Source organism: Bos indicus x Bos taurus, chromosome 22 (genome assembly GCF_003369695.1).
Source record: "Bos indicus x Bos taurus breed Angus x Brahman F1 hybrid chromosome 22, Bos_hybrid_MaternalHap_v2.0, whole genome shotgun sequence".
In the NCBI taxonomy this organism is placed as follows: Eukaryota; Metazoa; Chordata; class Mammalia; order Artiodactyla; family Bovidae; genus Bos; species Bos indicus x Bos taurus.
In genome coordinates, this window is record NC_040097.1 from 56,580,934 (window position 1) to 56,607,542 (window position 26,609).

The 26,609-nt window shown below is 39.3% G+C and overlaps 1 protein-coding gene across 8 annotated transcripts in view; it reads right to left on the bottom strand.

Annotated features, from left to right (window-relative positions):
* RBMS3 (RNA binding motif single stranded interacting protein 3) overlaps positions 1–26,609 on the bottom strand; it is an 802,823-nt gene that overhangs the window by 448,537 nt on the left and 327,677 nt on the right. For all 8 annotated transcript variants that reach the window (XM_027522594.1, XM_027522595.1, XM_027522599.1 and 5 more), the window contains exon 4: positions 10,550–10,641. In XM_027522594.1, the coding sequence (XP_027378395.1) occupies positions 10,550–10,641 (92 nt within the window). The remainder of the gene's footprint in view (positions 1–10,549; positions 10,642–26,609) is intronic.

The following is a 26,609-nucleotide window of genomic DNA, read 5'->3' on the forward strand; positions in this document are numbered from 1 at the left end:
GTCTTTCCATTTTGCTTAGAATTTGGTCAGTTTTTTCAATCTCCATGAAGGATGTATCAGTTCTGGAAAGATGGCTTTAGTTGACATATTGGGTTATTGCTTCTGTTTCAACATAGTTCTCTTTCTGGAAGATGTGCTGATAATTACATTGGTTTCTACTCTCTAGCCTCCATGTACATTATGGTTCAGTTCAGTCGCTCAGTCATGTCCAACTCTTCGCAACCCCATAGACTGCAGCACACCAGACTTCCCTGTTCATCACCAACTCCTGGAGCTTGCTCAAACTCATGTCTATCGAGTCGGTGATGCTATCTAGCCATCTCGTCCTCTGTCGTCCCCTTCTCCTCCTGTCTTCAATCTCTCCCAGCATCAGGGTCTTTTCTAATGAGTTGGTTCTTCGCATCATATTCTCCCTCATTTTTTGAAAAAAATTGACAATTTTGTTTTTCTGTGTATTGAGAGAACTTCTTTAAGTCAGATCTTCAAGACATATATTTTATTTTCTACGGTGTCAGTTTTGTCCCTGCTACCACCAATATTGAATCCAGTTTTGTTAACACACTATCTTTATTTGCAATATTTCTTTAGTTCACTCAGTTCACTTTTTTCCTTGACTTAACATTTCTGGGTTTTTTTCTATTGAATTTGGACTCAAACTTGTTCTATTTTCGTGATTTTTTGTTCCTTTCACAGCACATTTTGTATCTTCTAGAGAAGTTGATTACCAATATGGTTAACCTTCAGTATGACTGGAGAATCTTTTTAAAAAATACATATTCTCAGATTCTGCTTCTAGACACTCTTTATTGAAAACATTAAAAGAATGAAAAAAGTCTTGAATATGATGGTTAGCAGGGACCATCACTATAGCAGTGTTGGTATTTGACAACATGCTATGTATAATGTGGGCTTGTTTGTGTGTTTGAATATAATGTTTTCTTCCAAAAGCTAAGCAAGGAGAGAACCAAGGAAAACTAGACTTAGTTGTGTAAATTAATTAATAAGGCAGTGGGGTGTTAAGAATCTTAATTCTGCTCCAAGGTATAAACAGAGACTTGTATTCTTATACATTTCTTGGAATTCATTTTCTGTTAATCTTGGTTTTTTGAAGTTACTCATTGATTATTTTTTCTGGTAGCTTGCATATTTCATAGGGAAATGTGGAGTATCTACTTCAGGGATTACAAAACTAGGGCTGGTTAGATATTTTGAATGACTTCTACATCACTAAATCATTATTTGTTTTCCCTTGGAGTTTAGAATACATACTTTTGTGCATTTTATTCAACTAAAGTATTCTCCAACAGGAATACTCTTACTTTGTTTGATATTGTATCTTTAAAAATTGGTGTAATTACTTACACAAATTACCAGTTTCTTCTAAAGCCAGATCCATATGAATATAAATGTGAATATTAGTACCCCTATAATATGCCATTATTCTCATGGAATATGAATTATATTTTTGAACATTAATGATTTCAGAAGGTCTTTCACTTCTCCTGCAATTCACCCTTGAATTAGAAAATATCTACATGTAAAATTAATTTGACACTGGGCTTATCAAGCAGTTCTCTTTAATTATCTTAAACAAAAATAACAGGGAAGATAGTTTATATTTAATATAAAGATATTATTACCAAATGGATCCTAAAAGCCTAAAGTCTTTCATCAGTATAGGGGGAAAAAAAAGAGTAAAAGTTACTCATCAGAATAAGAAAATGAGCCCTCAGTATCTCTTCACCTAAATGTATATTCCTTTTATTGAAAGGCATAAAATTGCTTAAGTCACTTTTCCAGGGATGCTAAAAATAATAATAATAATTTCAATAGAGAAAGATAGGGAAACAAAGTCTGTATTTGCTTTGAATTTCACCACTTTCCTGAAGTTGGACATTGCCTTTTTGTATGGAATGCTTCTTAGACATGGAGAATGTTCAAATATGGTTTGGCCCGGAGACCCTGAGTTTGATTAATTCAAGTAGTGGATAAAATGTGTGTCCTGTAGGTGGGAAGGAAGGGAGCCCATCTCTGTATGAGGCTAGCTCATTCACAGCACTCCAATTGCTACCTCCCCTGTGTAATGCATTTGTGAATAGCTTCCATAAATGTTGAATTGATATAAATCATATTGTAATAAATATACGATGCAGAGAAAATCAGAGATGGCAGAAGCCTATCATTTAATTTTATTATTAACTTTAAGCTCCATTTTCAAGCAATAGCTAAATTGGCTGTGAAGCTGTCAAACATTTTTATATTTGTTGAGTAATTGCATAGAAAAATGATGATAATTAAACAACTTTAAAAATAGACATTTTATAGATTATATGTGTGCATGTATGTATGTATATTCAATTGTATGTTAAACTCCCTTAAAGCTTTTAACATGTAAGTGCTATTGATATTCATTTTCAATTCCTTCATGCATGTGTTCTTAAGAAATAAAGATGTCCATCTTATCCAATTACAACCATCACCTCCAGTCCATAGGTAGAATGATTACCTCGAACCATTTTTGGCAGACTCAGTAATTACATCCTCTCAGGTAATTGGTTGGGAAATGAATTAAATATCCCTGGGTAAAAGCTAGTTTAAGATCACAACATTTTATCAGAGTTGAAAATTATTTCAATAATCAACATTGCAGGAAAAAACAAAAAACTGCCAATCAAGATTACTCTACCTGCAAAGTTGTTCTTTAAAAAAAAAAGGAAAAATAAAGATTCCGCACAAAATAAAGCTTAGGGAGTTCATCACTACTAGACTTGTCATAGGGGTTCTTCAAGCGGAAATGAAAGGCTGCTAATTAGTAACACAAAAACATTTGAAAATATACAATGCACTGGCAAATGTAAGCATGCAGTCAAACTTAGAATTCCCTAATTCTATAAAATAGTGGTGTGTTAACCATTTAACTCTAGACTCAAAGTTAAAGAAGATATTAAAAACCTACTATATACTAATTTGTTAATTACTACACCGTATAAAAAGAGGTAAATTGTGACATAAAAAATATAAAAGGGAGAAAATAATTTTTGTGTGCAATTGAAAATTACATTGTCATCAGGATAAAATAGACTATTATAAGATACTTTATGTAAGCTTCATGGGAGCCACAAAGCAAAACCTATATTAGATACATACAAGGTAAAGAGAAGGGAATCAAAACACATCACTACAGGTAATCAATTCATGAGGAAAGGCAGCTAGAAGAAAGGAACAAGGGCACTACAAAATAGCTAGAAAGATTAATGAAAGGACGTCCTTACCTATCAATAATTACTATAAATGTAAATGAAATAAAACTCTCTAATCAAAAGGCATAGACTGACTGGATGGATTAAAAGACCTACCTAACTGCTGCCTACAAGAGATTCACTTCAATTTTAAGGACACTCATACTCTCAAAGTGAAGGGTTAGAAAAACACATTTGATACAAGTGGAAATCAAAAGAGAATAGGAATACCTACATTTATGCCAAACAATGTAAACTTTAAGTCAAAAACACTAACAAGAGACAAAGAAAGTCATTATATAATGACAAAGTGGGGTCATTCATCAAGAATATATAGCAATAAAAAATATAAAAACACCAACATTATATTAAACAATCCTAATTTCTGAAGTGAGAAACAGATACAACAAAATAATAGTAAGGTACTTCATTATTCCACTTTCAACAACAAATAGATCATCCAGACAGAAAATCAATAAGGAAACATTGGACTTAAACTATATCTTAGTCCAAATGAACCTTAGAGATAAACGCAGACCATTCTATCTCACAGTAGCAGAATATGCATTCTTCTTGAGCACAGAAGAAACATTCTTTAGGATAGGTCAGATAAATAAATATAAGAAAATTTAAGAAAACTGAAATCATAACAAGTATATTTTTTCAACTACAGTGTTATGAAGCTAGAAGTCAATAACAGAAGGAAAACAAAGAAAATAACAAACGTGGAAATTAAAGCGACCTACTCCTGAAAAACCAATTTGTCAAAGAAGAAATCAAAAGTAGAATTAAAAAAAAAAAAAAAAACACATGTTGAAAAAGAAAAAAATAGAAACACAACATGCCAAAAACTCACTGGATGCAAAAAAAAAGTAGTTCTAAAAGAAGTTTATAGCAATAGTAACAAAAATACAACACCCTTTCATGACAAACTCTAAACAAATTGAGTATAGAAGAAACATACTTCAACATTATAAATGTCACACACGACAAGCCCACTGCTAACATCATATTCAATGGTAAAGGTTCAAAGTTCTTCCTTTAAGATCAGGAATAAGACACAGGCGGGCATGCTCACCACTCGTCTTCTTCTTCCACATAGTGCTGGAAGTCCTAGCCAGAGCAATTAGGCAGGAAAAGAAAAGGCATTCAAATGGTATGGAAAAAGTAAACCTGTCTTTGTTTACAGATGATATGATCTTATATTACAGAAATCCCTAGACTCCATTAAAAAGCTGTTTGAACTAATAAATGACTTCAGTAAAGTTTCAGGATACTAAATCAATATACAGAAATCAGTTGCTTTTTTATACACTAACAACAAAATATCTGAAAAAGAAATAAGGAAAATAATTCCATTCACATTAGCATCAAAAATAATGTAACAGGTAGGAATAAATAAAATGTATTCATTGGCTTTCCCATCTCGTCACAGGAAGCAACATTTTCCCTATCATCTCCTTCTGACATGAGATCCTTTGAGAAAATTCTTTGGTTGGTGGGTTACTAGTAGGCCCCAGTAATGTAGTGATCCCTGGATACCAAATAGCCTGCTGACTCTCTATTCCTAGAAATGGCAAAAGCAAAGCAATATAAACAGATTAAAAGCAATATTAATACTGCTATAGATCACAAGAGTCTGGATGAAGAAATCTGTTTATGTGTCTCTGCATTCAGAAGAGTAGCTTTGGTAGACAACTTCATGGGGCTAGTGGCTGAACTTTTAAAAAAATCTAGAATATTGTGTGCAATAGGTCCCTCATTCATTCACTAAATTTCTCCTCGTGGAATATAACTGTTAGGACTCCACAGAGGTGATGAGTTTTTAAAAATTAATTATATGGGGACTTCCCTGGCAGTCCAGTGGTTAAGATCCTGATCTCCTGCTGATGGGGACCTGAGTTCTAGCCCTGGTTGGTGAACTAAGATCCAACATGCTATTCAGTGTGGCCAAAACAATAATAATAATTGTAGGTATGTACATATTTGAAGTTACAGAATTTATTTTCCTTTACGCACTGACTTTTTAAATTTTCACTTATGATCTCAAAATAAATTATTTTCCCCTCAAAACCAAGACTAAGTTCACTGATTTATAAAAAAGAATTCCTTTCCTCTGGTACCAACCTGGTTCTCCACAATGGTTGACATGGCATTTTTATATTATCCTAATGGTTGACACAGTATTTTTTACATTATTCCTGATGATCTGACATCCTCTTGGACACTTGGTATCCGTGGTGATCACCTAACTCTGATTTATTCTAGATATCCCACAATGGGGTGAACCACCTTTGGTAACTGGTACAGCGGTCATAGTTGTAGACCTGATATAACTTTATTTAAAGGCACTGAGGAGGGGGTGAGTTCTTCCCTGGAAGAAAGAGCTGTGTTCTGTTTCCTCATGATTGTAATTGACATGTGGGAAATAAGAAAGACAGCTGCTAAGTTGAAGACGATCAAAACTTGGCTGGTGGTAATTACTGACTGCAGAGTATATAGAGCCATTCTGGAGCTTCAAAATTTATGTCAGGAAAAACTCAGTTTCTAAAGCTGTGCAGTCCTCCAGAGAGGCCTCCATGAAACCCTGGGAAATAGAGGACAAGAGAAATCTTGGATGGCAGGCATGCACGATGTGATTGGCTAACCAAGGAAACGCCTACACTGACAACACAAGAATTTCACTCCTGCCCAGCTGAATTCTATATGTATTAGCGATCAGTAATTTCTGTTTTCCAAACTCTCTGTTCCAAAGTGGTAGTTTCCCTTAGATCCATGTTTCCTGGGGTTTTTTTTTTTTCCTGTTTTCCTGTTTTTCTGTCATTCTGTACTGTGGGAACACAGATAACTTCATTATTATTATTATTTATTTTTGGCTGTGATGAGTCTTAGGTGTGACACAGGGGATCTTCAATCTTCGTTGTGGTGTACAGGCTCTTTAGTTGTGGCATGGGGGATCTAGTTCCCTGACCAGGGATGGAACCCAGAAGCACATCGGAAGCACAGAATCTTCGTCACTGGACCCCCAGGGAAGTCCTGATCATTTGTTTTTAAAAGCTATGAGTTGCTAAGCAGCTGCTGCTGCTAAGTCGCTTCAGTCATGTCCGACTCTGTGGGACCCCATAGACGGCAGCCCACCAGGGTCTTCTGTCCCTGGGATTCTCCAAGCAAGAATACTGGAGTGGGTTGCCATTTCCTTCTGCAATGCATGAAAGTGAAAAGTGAAAGTGAAGTCGCTCAGTCATGTCCGACTCTTAGCGACCCCATGGACTGCAGTCTACCAAGCTCCTCTGTCCATGGGATTTTCCAGGCAAGAGTACTGGAGTGGGGTGCCAGTGCCTTCTCTGGCTAAGCAGCTGAGTCTGGGCCTATTGGAGATGATGATGTCCCCGCATGTGATTACAGGGTGAGGCTTTGAGTTGGGCTCCCTTCAGGAAAGAATGAATGCATGCTGCTCAAATAGCCAGGGAGATAAGCAATTCTTGCTTTTCTCCACTACAGGTCAACAAGCTAAAATATTCATCATTCTAGAATCTCTTGCAGCTGAAGGAGAAACCATATGACTCAGTTTTGGCCATTGAGATGTAAACACAATTTCCTGAGCTAGGAGTCTGGAAAAGCTTTTCAAATTTCAGAATCAGTCTTAAGATCCTTCAACCTTTTACCCTTTTCATATTCCTGGCTTAAATGTGGGTACAATAAGCGGCATTTTAGAAAAGAAAATGCAAATGTATTGATGAACACCATATATGAAGAATTGCAGAGCAGCCTTAACCTTGATGGCACTCAAAACATTCATTGCCTTTCTACAACTTTCTTGTTAATGAGTAAAACAAACACCTACAAGGTAAACTGTGGTTAGTTCGTTTTTTTTTTTTCTTTTCATCAGCTGTTTTCCTTTTATGGTTGAGACATATTAATGACTTTCTCCTAAATACCTTTAAATTGGCATGAACAGCAACACTCAGTAGTTTTAACCCAGAGCTGTAGCTACCCCAAGAGATAAACTACATGATGAAAATTCAGAATAAGAAAGAAGTTTTATTAAATCTTGATTTTCCAACACCTACCACAGTGCCTGCCACTTAGCAAGCAATTAAAACATTTGTTGATTGATCCTATTGATTGTATTTCTCAGAAAACTTTTTAAATAAAGTAACACTTGAAGCATGCATCATGATTTATGGAAAGTTCAGTAACAAATTTAAATTTAATGCATAACAATATTGAATAATTAACATTCACTGAATTTTAATATAATCTAAGTGCTATGCTAAATTATTTGTTATCTTTTGAATTAATTTTCACAGCAGTTCTATAAACCAAAGTATTATTATTGGAGAATTTCAGAAATATTTAAATAACTTAGCCAAGGTCACACAGCCAGGTGGTACAGGAGCCAAGATTCAAAGCCAAGTTTATCTCCCTCCAAACCTATGCTCTTAACTGCTGTGTATTAATAAAATATTTTAAATGTGTTCTCCTAAAAGAAACATATCCTTTGATCCCTAAAAACCCTTTTTGGCAGAACAGCAAGTATGCAGAAAATGATAGTCTGTGTTAATGGTTATACATTATTAATCAATTACCACTTACTGAAGGATTTATTGTTTAATTCCTGTTTGTTGACAAATCAGCTGAATTTTTCATGTGCACACACTGGAGTTAGATATATAAAGCGATTCACTTGAAACGTTCCATGTTTGCTCCAGGTTGCTATTGGGAACCTAGGTTATTTGTGGCATTTTGCTGGAAAATCCTGGAGTCATTAAATTCTGAGTCCACAACCTGCATAGTAGGATATTGATAAGAATAAGGATGCAGGCAGCAATTCACTAGGTACTTGAATGGCAAAACATACAGTGCAAGTTTTCCACACCCTGCAGACTGCAGGTTTATATGATAATAAATTACAGTTATCACCAGGACAAAGAAAAAAAGGCCACGGAATCCAATAGCTCAGTGAGAAATCTGCTAATACAAGTGGTCAAGCTTGTTCCATTTCATTGTCAAAGGCAGGCTATTTATTTGCTTCTGGGTAGTTCGATTACAGAGTCGCTTGCTGCTGAAAGTTTTCCAGTAAGCAGCCGTGGACCGATAGCTCTAGGCTTTAGATTCAAAATCAGTGAGGAAAAGAGAATAAGAAGCTCCTCACAGATAGCATAATTGATAAGGCAGAGATCTTTAAGCAACTCCAGAAATGAAGTAAGTGCCTTTAAGCATCCCAGGTGGAATCTCCTTACTGTGTACAGGGGGCATGGGCGAGGGTCAAGATGCTGACTATAATTCATCATTTTTAGAAGCTCTTTAAAATATTTTCCCTTTTACAGTTTCCTGTCCAGATGAGATGTCAGTGATCGGTGTGTGTATATAAGAGAGAGAGAGATTCCTTGTATACCAAACGCTCAGAAACAAAAGGAAAATATTCACAATGAATTCTCAGTGGTTATAAAATCAAAGCCAACTTTCTTTTCCTCTTGTGCAAGATACAAGTGGTTTTTATCTAACAAATAACTGTCTCTTTCTGAGAGACATTTGAACAGTGGAGATTATACAGACTGTAATCATTATTTCCAAACTGCCACAATCTAGCGATTTGCAAACTTTGGCAGTGTATCCAGAGAACAGATCAAAGATAAACGCCAATAACAAGAGTTTTACTTAAGCATGTGCGTCACCATTTTCTTGTCAATAGGTTCGAAATGCAATTTCTCTTTTGCATATCCCTAATAACTATATATTATATCACGTTTGCTGGGTATAAGAAGCCACTACTAAAGTTGCCAAATAACTTGATTCTTTTGTCAGGTAACCTTTAAACCAACACATGTATGTAATTCCCTTATTAATTACAAGGATTAACTTCATCAATCTTAGTTCATGACCAAATTCAAAACTTCCAGTCACAGTCCTGAGGAGAAAGACATTACACAACTGAAAGCTTTCAAATTCTAATTTATCCCACCTTGAAAACAATTAATGTGTCATTAAGGGCAATGAGTCCACCAAAGTAATCTCTATGAGCAGTGAACCACAGTGAAGGGTTAACAGACACGGGAGGTATCCGCTTGCTCGAAGATGAAGAAAACCAAATAGCCCATCTCTAGTTATCAGGTGTTGAAACTGGAAAATGTCATCAAAGAATTTTAACAATGATAATAAAATCCCAATGACCAAAAAATTGACAACTTAGTGTAACTCAGCTCTCTCTGGGAAAAGTTAAGAGTAAGTATCAATATATAAATAAATATAACATCAATGCACTAGATCAGTATTTCAAGACCTACTGACTTTCCACCTAACTTTTGAGAAGCCAGAGATCTACACATTCACTGATAGGAATCAGAAAACTAAAGTTACATATGAGTAACCCCCAAATGACCATTATTTTCAAACAAATATGTACCGAGCATTCCTATGTTATAACTGATATTTAAAGCATTTCTATTTGGAAATAATCCTAGATTTACAGGAAGATCATATAGAGAGGTCCTCTGGGGCTCCACTCCATCTCCCCAAAGGTTATATGTTAATTTTAGTATAATATCAACACCAGGAAGTTGCCATTGAGTGAACAATATGTGTGTATAGTTCTATATCATTTTATATGTGTAGATTCTTGTAATTACCACTGCAATATCAGGATAAGAAATTATTATAAAGGATTTTATTTATTTTCTTGAATGTAAAAATGCATTATAATTTCAGGTAGAAAGTTCCATACTATTACTAGTTTTACAAAACAATAACAGTGTACTGAAAATTATTAATATATGGGAGACTGTTACCTAGGAAAACTCTATTTATAAAGGCCAAAGTGAAATCCTAGTAATACAGACAATATACGCTTGGGTTAAACTCATTTCCCTGCACAAATCAGACCATCCCCTCATTCAGGGATCATCTATCCCCAGCATGACAATGAGCAATTTTTCAACATAGTTTATCAAAGACATCTTACTGAGAACTGGACTCTTCCAAAACTGTTTATAGGTGAGAGCCCCAGATTATACATGCGTGCACATACACCTCTCCTATCTGGGATAAAACAGAGCATTTCACAAGTGCCCTTGAATCGCCAATAAAGTAACCATAATAAATGAGAACATTAATATATAATCACAAACAGTCGATGAAATAAAGCAGCCAGATTCTTCCAAGCCAAGTCTATGATGAGGTTTCTTATTCCTCCCTAACAAACATAATCCAAATGGTCACAAACTCCAATTTCAATTCATCTCTTAGGAATGGAAAAACATACGATCACAAAAGAAAAAAGTAATAAAGCAGAACTGGAACACCGTTCCTACCTTGGCCATCTGTGCCTGCACGCCATTTGCCTTGAGAGATGCTACTGCTTTCTGTGCAGCTGCTGGGCTGTCGAAATCTACAAAACCATACCCTGTGAAAACACAAAGCCCCGGGTTAGCGCTCGCAAGCCGCTCTGTATCACCGATGCAATGGGTGTTTGTGGTCATACTCTCACTCATGACCCAGGTTGAACCATAGACCTCAATCTATGGCCCTTAGCATGTCAGGAAAGAGACCACAATATTAAACATAAAATAATGTGCTTATTTTCTAGAGGCTGCTTTGGACATTGGCTATGCAATCAGCAAGCTGATTTAGATTAATTTGGTGAATAAGGTAACATTATTTAATCATTTCTTTCTTCAGTGACTTTGTTGTAAGAATTAGGAATACAAAATGCTGAAAAATGTAGAAAAGTTTATCTCAAAAGGTAATTTTCTAACCCTCAAAAAACTTGATGGTATTAAAAGCAGTGCTAGAACCGGCATGAAGTTAGTGCCAGCACTTAACAGTTTCTGGCATTCAAGTAGTCATTCAATAAATGCATGTTGAATGAATGAATGAAGGTGATGAATAAGTTCAGGGAGATTTGAGCCCAGTTCCAGTTGATTTCCAAGCCCATGTTAACTCATTATAGGACGTGTCTCTCTCAAAGATAACATCCTAAATAAACAATTTTGACTGTTAAGGAACTTATGATAAATAGACAAATATTCAAATGTCTTTTAAAAATAAGAAACGAAGACCCATGTCACTTATTTGCTATTTTTTAAAGCTTAAGTAGAATCTTAAAAGAGCATAAAAGTTGCCTATGAAAGGGAAAAAGTCATGTCTGACTCTTTGCAACCCCATGAACTGTAGCTCACCAGGCTCCTCTGTCCACGGAACTCTCCAGTCAAGAACATTGGAGTAGGTAGCCGTTCCCTTCTCCAGGGGATTGTCCCAACCCAGGGATCAAACCAGGCCTTCCGTATTGCAGGCAGAGTCTTTACCAGCTGGGCCACCAGAGAAGTCCCCAAAGGTGCCTGTGTTGTACTTTGTGTGCCTCTGTGTGTGGGTGTAGTGAGGCCAAGGAAGTAGCCAGTAAAATGTAATACATGAAAAAGGGGGATTTTGCATGCCCATGAAATATAGCTGTATTAGTCAGGGCTTCACCTGAGAGTAATTTCAGCTGCCAAAGATACTTCAAACTAGAAATGATCAAGAATGTGTGTAGGGTACTCAAAGCCCATCCCACATGCATCCTGCTCCTCTTCTCTGCTGCCAGGCAGGTATCAGCTCTGTACCCCCTTCCTTCTCTCATGTAGAAGTTTTGAGGAGCACTGCTAAGGCAAACCTCCTAACCGTGAACTGTGACCCTCTTCCCTGAAATAACTAAAGAGTGAATAGGAATTCAATTACCAAGTTGTTTCTTGTAATTAACTTTTTAATTTTCTCCCCTTGAATCTTGTCTTCTTTTTCTCCCTCCCAGCATGTTAACAAAAAATGAACTTGTTACTCATCAGTGTACCTTCCAATGCTCTTGAAAACCTTGGAAGTTTGTGTTTCAAATACACAAGGAAGCCTGCTCTGTTAGTACTACTAATTCCTGTCTTCCCACAAAATTCAAACTATGTGAGTAATATGAGGATTGCCATCCCTGAGATGAGTAAAATGAGGGAAAAAGAAGAAAAAGAGGAGAAAGAGCAAAATAAGTCTAGAAGTAGTGTTAGGCGGAGCATATGATAAAATAAAATATAGACTTTATCTATTATGGGCCAACAACTGCCCTGGGTGGGTGATGTGTTGGCACCTGATGAAATGATAATAATGCAGGTGTCAATACCATTGTCCTCACGCCTGTTTATGTATTTACATACAGAAATCAAAGTGTAAGCCAGGTGACAAGACTGACCCCCCAAATCACAAGTTGCTTAATTGGTAGAGCAGGATTTGAAGCCAAATCTGCACAGGCCTTTCCAAATACACTGTACAATGAACCACTTTATAATCTTACTTTGCAACCTATTTCTAGAAGCCTCTGAAGCCCACCAGCGAGAGGTCACAATTCTTCAAAATCCCTTAGATGTTGAGGCTAGCACATGGAATATAACAATCCCATAAAAAAAATTCAACCCAGCTCATTCAGTCAGTACACTTATCCGGGGGGTGTTGGAGTTCTCAGCACAATGGGCTGCATGAGGTTTGCTAAGTCACCTTTCCCACCTCATGCTTTGGTCAATCTTCCTCGTTCATTCACGGGCTGCTTTCTCATTCAATAATGAAATTCTATGTCAGGCACTATGTATAGAGGTACAGAGTATAGCCTAGTGGGGACAAAACAGTTCCAGTTTGCATCCTTACTCAGCTTATAGTTGAGTTGGGAGATGAACATAAAATGAATAACCACACAAATGAATCTATAATAACAAATTGGTTTGCCTTCCTTGAAAGAAAATGAGAGCATATACCACAGACTCTGATGATTGACTGTTACTGAAGGTTTGAAGAAAGCAGGGGCATGAGATGACCTGCATTTTTATAATATCACGCTCACTGGCTTGTCCTGAAGATGGGATTGGTTGTAGGGGAGGTGGGCAATAGGAGCGGGATCAGGGAGATGACCTAGGGGCTATTATAGTAATCTGGACAAACAGCAACTGGCCATGAAATCGAAAGGATGAAATGGATGGTTTGACTTACATGTGGGAGGCAGAATTAACAGGACCCAGTGATGCATGGACTGGGTTCGGAATAAGGGAAACATAACAGACAAAGATTACTACTGGTTTTTCGGCGTAAGCCAATGGGTAGGTGGAGATGTGATTTACAGAAATTGGGAGCCTGGAGGAGGAACCAACACGGGAGAGGGAAAATTAAAATATCAGTTTGAGACATGATGAGCCTGAAATGCCTGTGAGACATCTAAGAAAAAATGCCAAGTAGTAGCTGGATATATTAGGCTGGTGCTCAGAAAGGGGAACAACACTGGAAATAAAATCTAGGAGGTCAACAGCATGAAGGTACAATTTGCAGAAATGGAAAAAGACAAAAGTGCCTGGTGTAAGTAGAAACAAAGAGCACAGGTTTGGAGCTAAAACTTTACCACTGAAGTGTTCGTGAGATGAGAAAAGGAGGTCTCAAAGGAGGCTGGAGGAGAATCCGATGGAAAGAAAGAAGTGCAAAGGGAAGAAGATGTCTCAAAGCCAAAGAGACAGAGAGAGAGATCACTGCTGTCCAGTGCCACTGTGAGAGCAAGATGGGAGCTTGAGACGCCCAGTGTTTTAGGGACGTGAACTTGGCTTTTTTAACCGTGGTTGATTTATAATATTGGATTAGTTTTGGGGCACAGCTTCAGATTCTTCTTCATTATAGGTTGTTACAATACTGAATATAGTTCACTCTGCTGTATGGTAGGTCTTTGTAGCTTATTGTATGTACAGTAGTATATATCATGTATTCTTACCATGCTCAGCTACAGGCCAGGGATGGGGACCGAAGGCTGCTTGAGTGGTTGAAGAGCAAGAGCGAGATGGAGAAGTAGAGAATGTTTGCAGTCTTGTCTGCTATTCTGTCGCTGGGAAGGAGAGTTAGGAGCCAGCTTTAGCCTGAGGGGTATGTGAGGCTAAGGAGCTGTTCATGTTTGTTGCTTGTAAGACGGGAGATGCTATGGTCTATGGTTTCCAACCTTAGCTATATGCTAGAAGCACTTACTTGCGAGCTTAAAAAACGAGCAACGCTCATTTTTCACCTCTGGGAAAATGAAATAAGCACCTCTGGGAATGTGGCCCAGTTGTCTGCACACACATATGTGTGCCTATTCCCCGGCCTGGGTTACAGGACTACTGAGTATTCATTCAAAATATTAAACATGAATTTATTTGTTGCCCTGCTATGAGACAGATGCTGTTCTTAGTACTTTTGCATGCTGATAAGAAAGATCAAGCAGAAGTCAAGAGATTAAAGCTTAAGGCAGAAAGACAGATAACTTTTAGGATAATGTTCTTGAGAAAGTGGAAGTGTTAAGGGGGTTCTAGAACATGACTGAAGTGCTGTCCTTTGCTAAAACAGGGACCTGGTGTTTTGCTTATAGTAACTGGAAGGAAGAAAAAAAAACATTTCCCAGGTGTTCTTTCTTTGTATATCTTTGTTTCTGGGACATAGCCTGAGCTTAATAAACATTTGTCGAAATTAATTGACACCATGTTTAAAAAGATGCTAAGTTACTCCACGGGACTTATGTGGAGATTAACTAATAAAAGTGTCTTAATACACGTTGACTCTACCAAGCAGCCATGGTTCACTTAGCCACGCTGCCACCCAGTGAGGCCCCAGGGATTTCACGACTCCCGGCTGCTATAACAGCGCGGCTTCCTCCACTTCATCCACCCCACACATCCCACAGGACAGTACAAAATCGTGATGCTGAGCTCCAGGGCTAAACTCCAGTCCAAACAGAAGAAATCCCTGTCAGGGGAGGAGACTCCCTGAGTCTCCTCTGAATCAGGGAGGTGATGGGCGGACTTTGAGAAGAGTGTCTTTCCAAAGAGCCATCGTGCCAGCAAGGAGAGTGGCTCCCTAGTACAAAACATCTCTCCTGAAGACTCCTGGGAAACAAAGTTATAACATAATCAATGTTTTGAGGGCTTTCCTGGTGCTTCAGTGATTAAGACTTCACCTTCCATTGAGCGTAGAAGGTGGATCTTAACTTCCGTTGGATCTTAACTTCCATACAGGGAGTTGAGATCCTTCCTGCCTCATGGCCAAAATAACCAAAACATAAAACAAAAGCAATATGATAACAAATTCAATAAAGACTTTAAAAATGGTCTACACCAAGAAAATATTAAAAAAAATATTTCACTAAGTTCTGTTTTTCATACGAACTTACTTTCACTAATTAAAATGAACGTGTACAGGTAAAACATCTCAAGTAATTCCCCCCAAAACGCCACGATTCTGGAGGAAAACACGGCACTCTTGAGTTTTATGTGACAGCGTATACTACATCACAAACGCAAAGAAACAGAATGAAATACGAAGCTGCCCCTAGAGAATAATGATGCATTTATGAAGGAATAAAGCAACTCCAACTTGGTTTCAATTTGCTCTCCTTAATGACAAATCATCAAGCCTGGGAACAGACACCTCCATACCTACATCTGGTGAGGGGCAGCGTAGGGAGATTAGTTCAGCTCCAGCTAATAATGCTTTATGGTAACTGCTAAAATCCTCAGTAAAATGGGACCCACTGGAAACTCCGGCCCAAGAGGCTGGAAGGCCACTGGTCTCACTGCCTCAATTACATAATGAAGCCTGGCAGCAGGTTCAAATGGATGACAACTGTATGCCACTGTTTTCTCCATACACCCCGTCCTTGTTTTCCTTCCTTGTCAGGGGGAGAAGGCCAGCAGCTCTGCAATTAGCAGGAAGCAGAGAGCAGTGAGAAAGAGCTCCATGCTCCACGCTAATTAGGTCATTCGCCAAATGCACTCATTCCACTGGCAGATCTAATCAATGCTTTCCTGAAATGCTTGAAACTTGGTGTGTTAATTTAAAGTTTTGCTATTTTTTTTATTGCACTACAAGCCTAGTGACTTTATAAAGAAGCAAAAATATATTTATTTAGAAATTGTGACACAGTTGTACAAACAATGGTACTGCCAGAAGTTTTTGGTTTTATTTTCTTTAGTATATCTGTAGGCAGCTTCTTGTGACTTTTGCCATTCAACGACACAATTGTGTGCCAATCCATTTGAATTCTGTTGCAAGTATCTTGATCCTCTTTTTAAATTTAGGTTTTATTTTATTTTGGAGTATAGTCGGGACATGACTGAGTGAGTAACAAGGAGCAGGGGGATAGTTAATTTACACTGATGTGCGAGTTTCAGGTGTACAGCAGAGTGAGTCAGTTATACATACACATATACCTACTCTTTTCCAGATGCCCTTCCCATATAGTTTATTGCAGAAGATTGGGTAGAGTTTCCTGTGCTATATACAACAGGTCCTTGTTGATTATCTATTTTATAATTTTATTTATTCTGGCTGTGTTGGGTCTTTGTTGCTGCCTGGGTTTTTTTCTAGTTGTGGCAAGTGGGAGCTATTCTTAACTGTGGTGCGTGGACTTCTCATTGCAGGGGCTTCTCTTGTTGTGGAAAACAGGCTCTAGGCACATTCAGAAGCTGATTTTCCCAGGCTGTGGAGCACAGGCTCAATAGTTGTGGTGCACGGCTTAGCTGCTCCCCAGCATGTGGGATCTTCTCAGGACAGGGATCAAACCAGTGAGGCCTGCATTGGCAGGATGATTCTTTACCGCTGAACCACCAGGGGAGCCCCTGATTATCTATTTCAAATAGACATTTTGTAAAGGTCAGTTCCCAACCTCCTACTTCATCCCTCATCCACATTTCTCCTTTGGTATCAACTGTATCATAGTCAACAGTCTTTTTCATACTTCTGTATTGCTAGTGGTTCTTTAAATCCTTTATGTAAATTGCTTACACATTTACCCACTGTGGATGGTTCTTTGTGTGGGGAAGTGATACAAACCAGGACTGCTGGCTCAGATGTGTGGTGGCATGAGCCCATGAGCTGAGCAAGACTTGCTCTCAGACTGTAACCTCACACTGCTTTTCATGTTCCTGTAGGAGGACTGTCAGAAAGCCCATTTGAAGTCCATGGCTTGAGGTAACACCCAACTTCTTCCAATGACAATCCAGCTGTGAGTCAAATGTGATTTTTAAAAAGAAGAAGTGAACACTTTGTCTAGGAATCACACATTCCACTAAAGTTCTACTCAAGCTTAAACAGCTGATGTTTAAGAATCACCCTGCCATAAAACCCCCACTTTCTATTTTGGCTTAAGAACATGCCATGGATGTTGTCTGAGCTCAAAGCGGGGAAACTAAATTGCAGGGAGAGAAGATGGCCTGCAGGAAAGGAGGAGTGATTTGCAGGTTTCCTGAAAGTCTGCTGGGCTCAAGGCTGCCTCCAGGCATCTGTATTTCAGCTCAGCGTTTTGCACATCACTAAATTGTTGAGTGACCGCCAAATGTCTTCTCTTATTATTGCATTTCCTAGTTCTCTGCATTATGTTGATCAAAGGAGGTAGCTGAAGGACAGCACTTATACATTCTTTGCTGCACATAATGCTTGTAAAACCAGACTAACAAGAGAACCTAATCATTTCTTCAGTATTTCCTTTCCCACTGATGTCCTGTGACTGATCATTACAGTGAAGCAAGGATGCTACAATACAACAGGCCTACAGCCTAACTTAGATGTGAAAAGAACAAGGGTGGAAGAAAAATCCTGCTAGAATGCAAAGGCCAAAGAGCGCTCATTTTGAAGGAAAAGAATCTAAACCATTAAAATCTGAAATGATTCGTTCTTTGAAGCATCTTTGGAAAAAAGGATGGGACAGTTTCATACAGAAAAGAACAGCATATGTACATCTCATGCAAAGGGCTGCAACCTTCAGATGCTTAGCAGGCAGAGGCGAAAAAGATGGGCAACAAGGTCCACCCAGGGAAAACAGATTGCTTCACTCTCTTCCCTGATTTCTGAGCTTAATTACTTAATTCTGATATTCTACTTCCATAAACAGTAAAATAAGACATGAGGTTTTGCAATAGAACTGACCTGTGGGGAAAGACACTTTTGACTCATCATGTGACTTTCAGTTCAGTTCAGTTCAGTTCAGTTGCGCAGATGTGTCCGACTCTTTGCAACCCCATGAATCGTAGCACGCCAGGCCTCCCTGTCCATCTCCGACTCCCGGAGTTCACTCACACTCAACGTCCATCGAGTCAGTGATGCCATCCAGCCATCTCATCCTCTGTTGTCCCCTTCTCCTCCTGCCCCCAATCCTTACAGTTATTATTTTTAATCTTAGTTTTTTTACTTACTTTTTATTGAAGTACAGTTGATTTATAATGTTAGTTTCAGGTGTACAGCAAAGTGTTCAGAATACAAACACACACACATACCGTTTTTCAGATTCTTTTCCTTTACAGGTCATTACAGAATACTGAATATAGTTTCCTGTGTTATACAGTCAGACCTTGTTCTTTACCTATTTTATATATATTAGTGTATATCTGCCAATCCCAACAGAGAAGGCAATGGCACCCCACTCCAGTACTTTGCCTGGAAAATCCCATGGATGGAGGAGCCTGGTAGGCTGCAGTCCATGGGGTCGCTAAGAGTCGGACACGACTGAGCGACTTCCCTTTCACTTCTCACTTTCATGCATTGGAGAAGGAAATGGCAACCCACTCCAGTGTTCTTGCCTGGAGAATCCCAGGGACGGGGGAGCCTGGTGGCTGCCGTCTGTGGGATCACACAGAGTCGGACACGACTGAAGCGACTTAGCAGCAGCAGCAGCAGCCAATCCCAAACCACTAATTTATCCCTCCACTGCCCCTTTCACATTTGATAACTGTAAGCTTGTTTTCTATGTCTGTGAGTTTATTTCTGTTTTGTAAATAAGCACATGTATATCACTGTTGTAGATTCCACCTGTAAGTGATATCATATATTTGTCTTTCTTTTTCTGACATATTTCACTTAGTACGATCATCTCTATGTCCATCCATGTAGCTGCAAATGGCATTATTTCATCCTTTTTATGGCTGAGTAATATTCATTATATAAAGACAATGTGTATATATTACTATTAAATTTACTAAACATCTACTATGTGCAAGGAAATGATGTGTTCGATGCTGCAGGGAAAATTAAGATACTGTGACATCCATCCCTTCCTGTCGGGGAGCTTCTGATCTAGGAGGATAGATAAATACATTTAAATACAGTAGGGGGTCCTCCTACACTGGGGGTTACGTCAGTGAGCACATGCAGAATGGCATGTTTTCATTTAGTTTAAAATGCGCGGGTTAGTGTGCACAGCCCTGCTCATCAGAGCTGGACACCCGTGTCAGGCTCCCTGTCAGTGAGCAGCATGATGGCAAAACTATCCACACTCTACATTTATGTGTATATTAGTCTTTCTGCTTTCCTGTTTCCGTGCATAATAGACGCATAGTAAGTTAAATACAAAACATAGGGAGGAGTCAATGTCACATAAAAAGTGAAAACAGGAACTTCTCTGGCAGTGCAGTGGCTAAGACTTCCCCTCCCAAGGCAGGGGGTGGAGGTTTGATCCCTGGTTGGGGAGCCAAGGCCCCACCTGCCTCCTGGCCAAAAATACAGAACATAAAACAGAAGCAGGATCATAACAGATGCAATACAGACTTTTGAAAAACTGAGAATAAAGTGCTAGTATTCTACAATGGCAAATATTCCTTCCAGGTGGGGGCAAACTCTGTACGTAAGAGCAAATGACAACATGAGGACTTGGGAAAAGAAACTGGGTCCCAAGTGGCATTCCCTGGCAGAATAAAACAATTACAAAGATGGACGAATTCAGGGAGCAGCATACTCAGCAGCGTGCCGCTTGAAAATGGGACACTGCTTATTCCATTTAAGGTGCATCAAAAGTATTAAGCCAAACACAAATTCAAATCCCAAAACTCACTTCCCTTCTCACCCCAGTTGATTTTTAAACGAGAGAAATGGCTTCTATCTATTGAATAAAGTCAAAATTAGGATCAGGATCATTATTTATGGGCTTAGGGAGATCATTATGCTTTAGTGAGATTAAAGAAACTCACTGATTTGCCAAAGTCTTTGACTAAACCAGTCATGATGTTATTATAATATTGCAGAGATTAAGGGAGCAGCCTGCTTGGCTGTAAGTGGATAGATTAACCTCTGCGAATCATCCTGCAAAATTTTCCTTTCCTCATTCTAGGATACAAATAAAATATGTGTCTCATGTGAACTGCTGGTCCTAAGTTTCTCTGCCATCAAGAACAGTGGGAGATTTAAGTGTGTAATGCATTGTGTCTGCAGAAGCCAGCCAGAGTGTTGATAAAACAATTCCACTCGGTCTGCAACTATGATGGAAGCAAGCTACAACTGAATACTCTAATTACAGCTCTGCAATCCTTGTGCACAGAAGGGTTGCCAAAACTATGACTTTACACCTGTGCTCATCTTTCCCTCCCTCTCTCTGCTCTGGCCTTTCTATAGACAGGTACAGCTGTGGACTATTTCTCCATCAGAAGAGCAGAGATGGGGACTTCCTTAGTGGTCTAATAGCTAAGACTCCACACTCCCAGTGCAGGGGGCCTAGGTTTGTTCTTTGCTCAGGGAACTAGATCATATACAAGTGAGTGAAAGTCGCTCAGTCGTCTCCGACTATTTGCAAGCCCATGGACTATACAGTCCATGGAATTCTCCAGTCCAGAATACTGGAGTGGGTAGCCTCTCCCTTCTCCAGGGGATCTTCCCAACCCAGGGATTGAACCCTCATCTCCCGCATTGCAGGTGTATTCTTTACCAGCTGAGCCACCAGGGAAGCCCAGATTGCATATGCTGTAACTAAAGATCCTGCATGCTGCAAATAAGACCTGATGTTCAGCCATGTGTTAGTCTCTTGGTCACTCAGTCGTGTCTGACTCTGCGACCCCATGGACTGTAGCCTGCCAGGCTCCTCTGTCCACGGAATTCTCCAGACCAAGAATACTGGAGTGGGTTGCCATTCCCTTCTCCAGGGGATCTTCCTGACTCAGGGATTGAACCGGGTCTCCTGCATTGCAGGCAGATTCTTGACCATCTGAACCATCAGGGAAGCCTTGCGCAGTCAAATAAAAATAAATGTGTATATATAAATATAATATATTTGTAAATATATATAAAGAAGAGCAGAGATTGTGGCCTCAGTATGTGAGAATCAATGGAAGGACAATCTCCCCCTTCACTCATACCACCACCATCAAGTACTTTAATCCACATTCACTCAATGGCTCCAGCCAATGAATGGCCTGGACACTTGAAAATAATGCATGCATGTGGTTAAAATTTTTTTTAAATAAAATATAAAAATCATGCCAAACAAAATGTTATTCAGTGAAATATAAGTCCTTTTCCAACTAGATTTTAGGGCTTTGATCCCACTTCCCAAGAAACTATCCAACGATTCCTTCTGAGTTCTAACTGAAAAACAAACAAACAAAAAATAGCTGAAACTAATTTGTGAGCTCTTCTTTGTGTATGTTTTAGAAGCACTTAGGGATTCATATAGAAAAGGAAATAGGAGGGAGGAGGGTTCAGGATGGGGAACACATGTATACCTGTGGCAGATTCATTTTGATATTTGGCAAAATTAATACAATTATGTAAAGTTTAAAAATAAAATAACATTAAAAAAATGATGAAATGAAAACCATTTGTAGTTAAGATTTTGCCAAACACTTCTAAAAGATTTATGAGCTCACATTATGCCTTAGCCAAATGTGTCCTACTTTACCAAACTGATTTATTCCAATACTTTAAAAGATTTTTTAAATCAATAAAATAGTAATAGGTAATACTTTCAAGGCCTTGTAGACTTTAGAGAGTGATTTCCCCTAACTTTTTCATTTCTTTCAAAGATGTTTCAAAGGACCTTTAGGTATTACAAACCAAAGATATCAGAAACCAGTGAAATCAAATTCACACAATATCCTCCTGAAATATAAGGATTGTAAGCCCATTTGCCTTCTCATTGCAATGAAGTTAGATCTTTCTCAAAGGGATTTGGGAAATATATCAGGATCTTAGGAGAAAACATTTCAGATCTGTGATTCAGAAAGCATGCCAAGAGTTTGAATAGTCATGTCATTATATTCATGACTGCACATTCATTTGTAAGTTGATAGTGAATTTTTTTCAACAATCAAAGACACATTTTCCCCAAAGTAATTCGACTGTAATTTGTAAATTGGTATGGTAGCTCATGACACCAACTCTTCTGGGTCCTTTGATAGCTGGTGACCCATGACTTCCAACCCAGGCCTTCCCTCATCTAGGCAGAGCTTCCTTGAAAAATCCTAGTCATTGGAATAGACCAGGATTTCTTATCCTAGGAGATGCTGGTTGAAATGCAGTTTGGGGAGCCTTGACCAGGATGTTCAATGGTCCTAAATAGGATCAGGGCCTGGATCACTAGGGACATGGCTCTATAAGCAGAGCCTGGAGAGGCCTACCTTGAAAGGCTTCCTTCTTTGCTACTTTATGTGGTGTCTGAGGGCCAGCAGCAATGACATCAACCAGAAGTTGGTCAGAAGTCAGACTCTCAGGCCCACCCTAGAGCTACTGGCTCAGACCTTCCATGTTGACAAGATTTCCAAGTACCTGAGGGCACACTAAAGATTGAGACACCCTGGCCTGCAAGCAGACACTCTTTCAAATCATCACTGCACACACCATGCTCATAAAACAGAAGGAGAAATGGGGATCATGTCATTCAACCGCCCTCTGATCTTGAAATATGCCATGCGGTAGCACTGAGTCCAAAGGCAAAGAGCACGAAGATAGAATTAAGGTTAATAATATTACCTCAATTATGTATTGGCTCTGGGTAGTGAATGAATATAAATGCCTTCAAAGCACCTGGCCCAGTGCCTACGTCCTCATCCCTCTCCAGCGCCCTCATCTTCTCAAATTGTACTGTACCCTGATGCAATCCACTCATCTTAAATACATTCTGGGACAAGACCGGCAGCTGTATTTCATTCTCCACATAACAATTTTTTAATACATGTTTAAAGACAGCAATCCTGCCCCTGCTTGTATTTGCAAAAATGAATATTTGAAAATACAGGATTGGGGCTATTTTTACATAATAGCCAATTTCAGGACAATTGCATGCCCTCCCCCTCTTTCTCTTTTATTTGTCCTTCAGAGGTATACCTAATTCTGTTCTAAGTTCAAATTGGTCCTACATGAATATGTTCCCTTAAAAAAAAAATACTGTTCATTTGAGGAAGCAGGTAACCAATGTGAAGAGTGATTATACAATAAATGTATTATGCAAATTCCAGTGAACATTTTATGCACATTGGATAAAGAATCAAATTAAAGTCTCATAACCCTTGGAAAATTAGAGTTAGCAAGCACAGAGGTTGATTTGCCCTTGAACACAAAAACTGCTAGGAGCAGACACTCCCCCATCATTTCCACAAAACTGAACCATTTCAGAAAGTTTTAGATTAACATAAGAAATCCCCCAGGAGTCATAAAGATCGGCTACTTTTACAGGAATAATTTGGAGCCACAATTTGAAAGTGTTATGAGTTGGAAGGAATGGGTGAACTTTTGTGTCACGTCTTGCAAAGCTGGTATTCCAGGTAATCGGCCAGTTTGAAACATCAGAAATTGCACGAGGAGAGTGTCAGAGAAGGGGAAAGATTTCTGAAGAGCAAGTACAAGAGGGCTGATTTAAGATCTTTCCCCGCAACAAGCCGAGTGGCAGGTCTGCGACAGACCACACGCTGCTTCGATTACCCTTCACACAATGTAATGATGGGACATAATAGCCGCCTTCCTATTACATTGTCCTGTCCACTTTGTGCCGTTTGCCAACACGGATTCTCCCATTGTCTGTCCACGGAGGAATAATGGACCATTAAGAAGCGCAATGCAGAGGGTCAGCACAGCATTTACCTATTGGAGAACAGAGAAGCCATCACATGCGTCTCTCTAGGTCAATAAGCAAGTATGCGTGTGAAGAAGGTGCGTCAAAAGCCCATTCTGCTCCCAATTTTTACACGTGGAGTCAGGGTGCAGGCTCTAGTGCTGAGAAGAGCCCATCCACTCATCAACTCCTGGAAATCAATTTTGTTTCCTGTTCATCCTTTTTGGGAACCAGGCAGGAAGTAAATATGAAAACTGTGCCATTGATTGAACAAGGGTTCAGTGGGGTCCTCTTCTGAGTTCTGAGGACTGCGCTATGTGGAAGAAAAGACAGACAAGATGGGGATTACCTCCTAAGGGGACAAGGAAGCCCGGAGGAGAAGCGGCCTGTAACGCCCCATGCTCCTGAAGTGCTGTACATGGTGTGGTGTGTGTGTGTCAAACCACAGAGACCGATAGGGCACAGCGGAATGCTGGAAGGAGAGAGCTTATTTCTGAGGGGAGATAATGGAGATGAATCTGAGCTCTATAAAATGTCCCTTTTTCTTACTCTATAACGTCTTGCTCAGCTTTATTGATGTGTGATTTACATCTGATCAATGCCCCATTTCTGTGTACAGTCTGATGAGTTTTGACAAGTACCTCCACCTGTATACCAGCATAACAACCAAGATTGAGCACTTTCATCGCCCTCAAAGGTCCTCATTCCTCCTTGCAGTCACGCATCCCCAGCTGCCAGCCCCCCAGACCCTGAACTCCCCGTCATTACAGATGCACGTTGCCTTTCCCAGAAACTCACACAAAGAGAATCACAAGCATGTACCCTTTTCTGGTTTTGTTTTTTGCTCAGCATAATGATAACCTGTAGACATGAGAAGGAAAGGGAATTTTAGTGTGAGCAAAGATTTAGGGTCAGGTAATTAAAAGGTGAGTTCAAGGACTTGCGGGGACAGCTAAGTTAGACTAAAGAGGCCTGGGAAGGGAGACACACGACCCAGCCATCTGACCTCACACAGCCTAGAACCTGTGAACAATTGTACACCAACCCTGCACCAGTCTCCTGCTCTCTCGCAATACTCAGACCACACTGCCGCAGGACATTTGCACGTGCTGTTCCCACTGGCTGGAATGGCCCTCTCCCAGACTGCACACACCTGGATTCTCCCTCTCCTCCTTGGGCCTGTATCACCACATGTTCTTAAAGCCCTTCACTGCACTAGGCACAATCTGTGGATTATTTTATTTATATATTTCACTAAAACAGACTGTCAAGGACCAGATAATAGAGAACAGGATGGTTCTGCTCATAAATGGACAAATCACCAAGACTTGAGAGACGCTTTCTGGTTTGGTTCATCTTAGCCACTGAAAGAATGAAGAAGCGAGTGAGTGAAAGAATGAATGGTAAATGTGTAACAAATACCTCTGTTTTCACCCAGTCACATATATCACCTAGGGCACTGTAACTCACACAACACTCTGTGACAAACAACTCTCCACCTTTCTTCTTCTAAAACGCCCTTGTGTCATTATATAATTTAAAGGCAACAGAGTCTTGTAAATTTGCAATACCAGCTCCCAGATGGCAGCATCAGCCTGATCTGTGTGTGTGCATTTTGGGGCAACAAGACAAAATAATTAACATCCAGAAAGACCTGGAAGAGGCTAGGTGTCAAAGTCACCAAGACTAAAAAGACACTAACTGTTATTATAATAAGGCAGAGTTCTCGTTTTTAAATATGTCCAAAGTGCCCTGAAAACAGGACTGAAGTATTTTGGTGTTAACGCTTTGGCTGTTTTTGAGGAACTGGAGTTTTGTGCTCTAGGATTTTAAGGTGAAGTGAGCCCTTGGTTTGTTTTCAAATCAATAAACGACTTTGTGTCATCAGCCTGCTGGTTGCTCAACACATTTATTGTAACTTAACAAAAGAGCCCAGGAACAATACTGCTCAGCAGAAGGGAAAAGAAGTGAGCTGATGGCTCATCTGAAGGGACCAAAAGATACCTAGACCGATGATGTTCACAAAGAAGTGCAGCTGAGAGGCTGCCAGGACCCTGCAGGGAAACGAGATCACAGCTAAGGGAGTGAAACCACCGTTTTCAAGTCCTGCTCTCAGAAACTTGACCTTGGAAATGTTTTCAAAAATTCACAAACAGTGGCACAAGCCAGAGATGTTTTTATTTTCTCTATGACACAGTAATACTACCATAAGAACTCATTTTCTATAAGCTCCTTAAGCTTTCCTTCCCCTGTACCCTAAGGTTCTTTATCCAGTCCACAAATACCACATATGAGGTAAATAAGTGTTTGGGGACATAATTAAAGTTTTCTTTTCCAAACTACTGGTGAGGAGAGAATGCATTTCCCTCTTCTTCATTTTGTATCATTTTCTTTTTCTGCAAATGAACAGGAAGTTTTGAAATACACATACAAAAAAAAAATCCACAAAGATTGACCTAAAAGAGCTTTCTTTCTGTCTATATGAATAGGATGAAAAATAAACAAAACTACAGGAAACTCCTGCTGCCCTAAGCACCCTTTTCTAGGAAACAAAG